This window comes from Populus trichocarpa, chromosome 10 (genome assembly GCF_000002775.5).
Source record: "Populus trichocarpa isolate Nisqually-1 chromosome 10, P.trichocarpa_v4.1, whole genome shotgun sequence".
NCBI lineage: Eukaryota > Viridiplantae > Streptophyta > Magnoliopsida > Malpighiales > Salicaceae > Populus > Populus trichocarpa.
Genome location: NC_037294.2, coordinates 7097940 through 7103939, shown reverse-complemented (window position 1 = coordinate 7103939; position 6000 = coordinate 7097940). Strand labels below are relative to the sequence as shown.

The 6000-nt window shown below is 33.0% G+C and overlaps 1 protein-coding gene across 1 annotated transcript; it reads left to right on the top strand.

The window, feature by feature from the left end:
- The first annotated feature begins 1046 nt into the window (after window positions 1-1046).
- Window positions 1047-2458, top strand: LOC7460785 (wall-associated receptor kinase-like 10). The gene is made up of 2 exons (XM_002314586.4): window positions 1047-2107; window positions 2219-2458. The coding sequence occupies exons 1-2, from the start codon at window positions 1240-1242 to the stop codon at window positions 2269-2271; spliced, it is 921 nt and encodes a 306-aa protein (XP_002314622.3). The 5' UTR covers window positions 1047-1239; the 3' UTR covers window positions 2272-2458.
- The last annotated feature ends 3542 nt before the right edge of the window (window positions 2459-6000 follow it).

Genomic DNA, 6000 nt, shown 5'->3' with positions numbered 1-6000 from the left:
CAACCCTCCTGTCGTTTTGAACTAGAATAATCATACCATGTTATTGTGCGGAGAAAAAAGGGAACGTTCATCGATTTGATTTTATTCCATGCCTTGTTGTCTTGACAGCTTACAAGGAGCTGTGTCACTCGTCAAATACAATGGCAGCCCTTATTTTGGGGGTGGAGGGGGTGGGTCATGTTCATTTTTTAGTAAGGTAATACGCATTACTTGTCGATCTAGATTCTTCAAAACATTGTATCTGGTTTCTGTTTCCACGTAAATCTGTGAGAATATATGCTATTAGTACGAAAAATAGTTTAAGATAGAATTAGATAAGGATTTGGTTTAGATGCGTAAAAACGTTGTTTTTAAAGTGTTTGTTTGTTCTATACAAAGATAATACTTCTAGGATATAACTACACTATTTAAATCTTTGAAAGAATAAGAAGATAAAACAAAAAAATAAAAATATTTTTTTTTATATATGTTTTATGTACTGTAGTGATAGATTTTATTAGACTTGAAAATCTTATAATAAAATATTATATCTTTTGAAACAGATATATTTTAAATTAAAGCTATTTAGTTTGGAAAATGATTTCTAAAAAACTATTTTTTATCAAACAAACACTATCTTATAAATACTTAGAAGTGAATTTGTTTTTAATATAAAATAAACATTTATTTTCTTATTTATTTATTTACAAACTACATCAATGGCTTTATCCTCCTCAAACTAGAATCCACACCTCCTAATAAGAACTTATCCCGTAAGCTAAGCTAAGTGGATCGAAAGTGTCCTTTTTTTTTCTTTTTCTTTTTTTGTTGGTACTGAAGGAAGGACAGACAGGACTAGCAAAAACAAAGGCGTGGGCAATGCATCTAATGGTTCGTGAAGTCTAGACTCTTACAACAATATCGAGCCAGATTAATCACACAAACTAACTAAAAGCATAAGAGCAGACTGAGCAGTGATCAAAACAAGGCATCTAATAGTAGTAGGGAAAAGCGAAGCTAGCAATATCCCAACACCGAAAGTCACAAAAGTAATGTATCCGCTTGAAACAAACGCACACCATGCCTCTTAGTTAATTTCCCCCCCTGCCCCAAAAGGTAAGACAACAGCCGGTTAGCTAGCTAGCTTCTTCCAGTACTATATAATGAATGCACAGACAAGCTAGCAATGGAAATCTTCACATCTCACCTCTCCGGCCAACTATCTCCTCCTGCTCTCTCTAATCTATACTAGTAAATAAGATGAAGGTCAAGCAATATTCTTGTGTCCTTCTTCTCTACTTCTTAACTCTCACAACCCTCTCCTCCTTGGTAGCCTCGCAAACCTGCAAGAACTCCTGTGGCCAAATTCCCATCAAGTATCCCTTTGGAACTGGCCTTGGCTGTGGGGATCCACGATTTCAACAATACGTGACTTGCAACCAAGAAAAGCTCACTTTAACCACCCATACTGGCTGCTATCCGGTCACCAACATAGAATATTCCAGTCAAGTTATACACATCTCTGATCCCTCGATGTCAACCTGTGCTTGCACTCAAACAAGCAAAGGGTTTGGCCTAGACTGGGACGCTCCCTTCTCTTTTCACGACGATACAGTCTTTACTTTACTTGACTGCTCAACCACTTCATCACCTATCTACAGAACCAATGGCGCCTATGATGTTGATAGCAACACCACAGTAATCCCTCAGTGTGACAGAACAGGTGCACCCATTTGCAGTTTCTTATATTCTTGCAGAGCAATCAGTATGCTCAATCTTCCAATCTCTACCTGCTGTGTTTACACACCAGTAGATCTTGGGCCTTCTTTTGAAATGGATTTACAAAAGTTGCAATGCACTTCATACTCTGGGTTCTATAGCTTCAATGGCCAAGAATCTAACCCTGAAAACTGGAAGTATGGGATAGCACTTAAATACAAGTTCAATGTGTACAATGACTATCCAAGTTCTTGTGCTAACTGCGAGAGAAGTAATGGAGTTTGTGGTTACGGCGGAGCTTACAACACATTTGTTTGTAACTGTCCTGGTGGCCTCAACACAACATCAGATTGTTTCTTTCGATCACCATATAATCACAGTCCGAGGCTTCTCCCAAGGCACACTGCAGGTATATATCTACATTTCTTCAATTAATTTTTCCCTTCCCTTCGGGTCTATTTTTGGTCCTTGATATCCAACTATACAATCATTCATATCGATCATCTTTGAATCGTTGCAGGCAATTTCTTGATCTTTTCATTGGCATACTTTATGGTCCGGGTCCTCTTTTAGAGCTACCCCGAATATTTTCAGTCTGACAGAAATCCAATGATCTACAAGTAATGCCAAGATTTCTCTCTCGTGTGAGACAGCTAAAGAATGCAAGCCCGTATAAGTATTTACATATAATGTAAGAATTCAGTGTACCTTAAGATGGAAGAAATGTGCAAAAGATAAACAGTTTCATTCTTCTTTTTCATTTTCCAGCCTCTTTTTATCTTGATAAAGGAAGAGCATAAGGGATCAGGTACTCATGACATACAGTTCATTTACGCACTCCAAAAAATGAATGTTCTACAGAGTTTAAAGGCTAAACTTGACAAAACCATCAAAATTTTACTCGAAAAGGGCAAAAAAAAGCATTGAAATTTAGAGGTTGTGGTTCGATGTTAGCTGGGCCAAGGGTGTGATTCCCATTAACAAAGTGGACCTTTAGAGCACAGGGGAACTGGCGGCCTGCTTTTCCCTAAACTAAACCAGATGATGGAATAAGGTTCTTTCTTTTGAGCACTGAATCCACTAAGAGAGAATCACTTTCATTATAAAGGTTCTTTTTCTTGGCCCTAAAATCCCTAAGCAAGCTCAGAAAGATATAAAGTAAGCTCTATACCTCCATTTTTATTCTCTTATCATCATTGCATCAGCACTTCCTATTTAAAAATAGTCCACTATTTTCAGTATTCTCTTATCATTGGCATCACCACCTACTATTTAAAAATAGTCCGCTGTTTCAATGTGAAATCAAGACACCAAGAACATAATTACAATTCAGAGATGAGGGTCTTTTATCATTTTACCAGTTTGATAAGATTTTTTTGGGTAAATAACACAGGTTAGTAAAATAACACAGTTTTGAACGTAATTATTATTGAAAATAACAGTTATTTTAAAATCCATATTTTATTTAAATTAATTGACATGTACAACCTGAAATTTTATAAAAATTAAATACATCTAGTGACCAAGAAAAAGAGAGGAGAAAGCAGATGTGGAGGAGAGAATGAGGAAATAAAAAGATTGAAAGAAAGAATAGGTTATTGGATACACATTAGAACTCTGTTTTTTACATACTTGGTATCGTTAGAAAGATCTCGACAAGACGATTCTAACTACACCTTCAAACACCCCAAAACAAAGCTATAATTGATTAGGATTTTTGTTTGAGGTTAATTACAACCTCGTTTGGTGGTCTTTTAAAGTGTAATTAGAATTATCTCGTCGAAATCTTTCTAACGTGTGTTGAAAACAAAGTCTCGGTGTGTTCCTAGTGATCCATTTTTTTTCCTCATTTTGTTTCTCCCCCATTTCTCTCTCCTTCCACTTCATCTTATCTTATATTTCTTTCTTGACCATTAGATCTTGAATTTTAATTTTTGATCATTAGATCTTCATAGAATTTTGGGTTGAGTTTTGTTTAGGTTAATTAATTTATATGAAACATGTATTTTGGTTTTGACCAAACAACATAGTGCATACAAAATTGATATTCAAAAAATGATTGTGATTAAATTGTGCTATATTCCAAATATTATTTTCAATTTATATCATTCTCTCAAAACTTTTATCCTAATTGTGTCAATTTTTCAAAAACTTCCAAAGAACATAAAAAATAAAGGGAGTGAGAAACGGTTTTGAGTAGCACTACGTGGTCAAAGATTCTCTAAGTGATTATTTGGGGCTGTGTTTGCATTGAAATTTAAGTAAATTTTGAAATTATTTTTACTTTAAATTAATTTTTTTTTGTTTGGGGATCATTTTAGTATGCTGTTATCAGAAATAAATTTAAAAAATATATATATATTATTTTAATATATTTTCAAGTAAAAACTATTTCAAAAAACAACAACAACCACACTCTCAAATATGCTTTCATTAGATTCTCTGAATAAAACTGAAAAGCTCACAAGATTTGCATGCTGGAAGTTTTTTTACATAATATTTTCTCATTAATTTAGAACATATTCTTATTCTTGTTAATACTTCATTCATTTTGCTAAAAAAAAATTGACACATACAAAAAAATAATTTATAATTTTTTTAATAAAAAAAACAAATATACCGTAGCATAAAAAACTACAATCATAATTTTAAAACTTAATTTGAGAAAAAGCTGTGAGGGTTAATTTTATTTTTTTTTAAATAAAAATAATATTGTTTTGATTAAAAAAAAATTTAAAAAAAAATCAATGAATTTTAACCAAATTAACTAGAATTTTTCTTTTCTTTCCTGTTATGTTGCAAATTAGTTTGGAAATCCTACCAACAACGTAGTAAAAGATATTTTTTTTCTTTTTCTATTACATTGTAAATTAGTTTGGAATCCTACCAACAGCTTTTTCATTAATAGAAAAGCTACCGAGCTCCGATTCTGGTATTTCAAGAGAAGGGTTTTCCTCGACGGTTCCAAGGTGTTAACCTTATGGTGCTTCACTGTATGCCCTTCTATACAATAATTCCAGTGTTTCTGTCAATGTTACTTATCAAGTTCCTCACCTACTAGTCAGTCAGAGCTAGGGGTAAGTGAAAAAATAAAAAAACTGATTAAATCAAAAAAATTAGAAAAAAAAATAACTGAAAAAATCGAACAAAAAAAAATTGATTAAACCGATTAAAATTTTAAAAAAATCAGCCGGTTCGGTTTCGGTTTTATAAGCAAAAAACCGAAAAAACCGAACCGAACCCAAACGGAAAAAAAGAAAAAAAATCGAGCCAAACCGGAAACAAACCGAGCAAAACCGAGCCACACTGGAAAAACCGAGCCAAAACCAGAAAAAACCGAGCTAAACCGGTTTGAACCTGTTTTTGTCCTAAAAAACCGAACCGAACCGAAACCCGTCGGTTTGAACCGGTTTCGGTTTAAAAAAAAATCAGTTTGGTTAGTTTTTTTTAATAAAAACCGAACCGAACTGAAAATAATCACCCCTGACCAGAGCTTCTTTACGTGATTCATGATATCCATCCAATTGATCAAATATTTTAAAGGCAAAGATTGGATATCTTGCACTATTTTTTCTTCGACCCCTGTTTGATACACTTTATTTTATGCATGTATACCTGTTATTCCCTCCTGAAAGCCTAGATTTTACTGCCTTTCAGCCTTAATTTACGCTTAAAAACAATGCTTGAATCAGAAATTCATGTCTCATAGTATAAGTTCAACATATCCACTACTGTCTGCAGGTGAAGTAAATGTGTTTGGTATTGTGGTTAAAATCTAAATTTTTTTATTTAAAATTAATTTTATTTTATATTTTTAGATCGTTTTAATATAATAACGTTAAATATAAATTTTTTTTTTTAAAAAATATTTTAAATATTTTTAAATAAAAAATACTTTAAAATATAACTTCTAGCCAAAAAAAAAAAAAAAATTTAACAAGACTGCTTGTTTCCTAGTGTTGGCGATATTTCTGTGTCACTCTCACATCCACAAGTCCCATGTCGGTACGCAAGTGTGAACCTTTATTTTCTTTAATTTACTTAATGTTCTTTCGTGCTATAGCTAGATATGCTATTTTATGGAATTCTGCAAGTAAATATTGCAGGTTACCCAAAAAGCTGTTAACTTGTCGTTCCAAAAAAAATTAAAAATGATTCCATAAACTTGTCATATAAATCAAATTAGTGAAGAGAGGAGATTCGAGAGAGTCTCTCCCTAGTGGTGTGTACAGAGAATAATGGCTATTATATCGCTCGCATTAAGAACCAATCTTGATGTGAAAATTCATGGAAGAACTTCAA

Excerpts from the sequence above, each read along its gene's own strand:
- LOC7460785 (XM_002314586.4), top strand. The coding sequence starts at position 1,240 with ATGAAGGTCAAGCAATATTCTTGTGTCCTTCTTCTCTACTTCTTAACT. Across the intron at positions 2,108-2,218 it reads TCTCCCAAGGCACACTGCAG|GCAATTTCTTGATCTTTTCA; the intron begins GTATATATCTAC and ends GAATCGTTGCAG.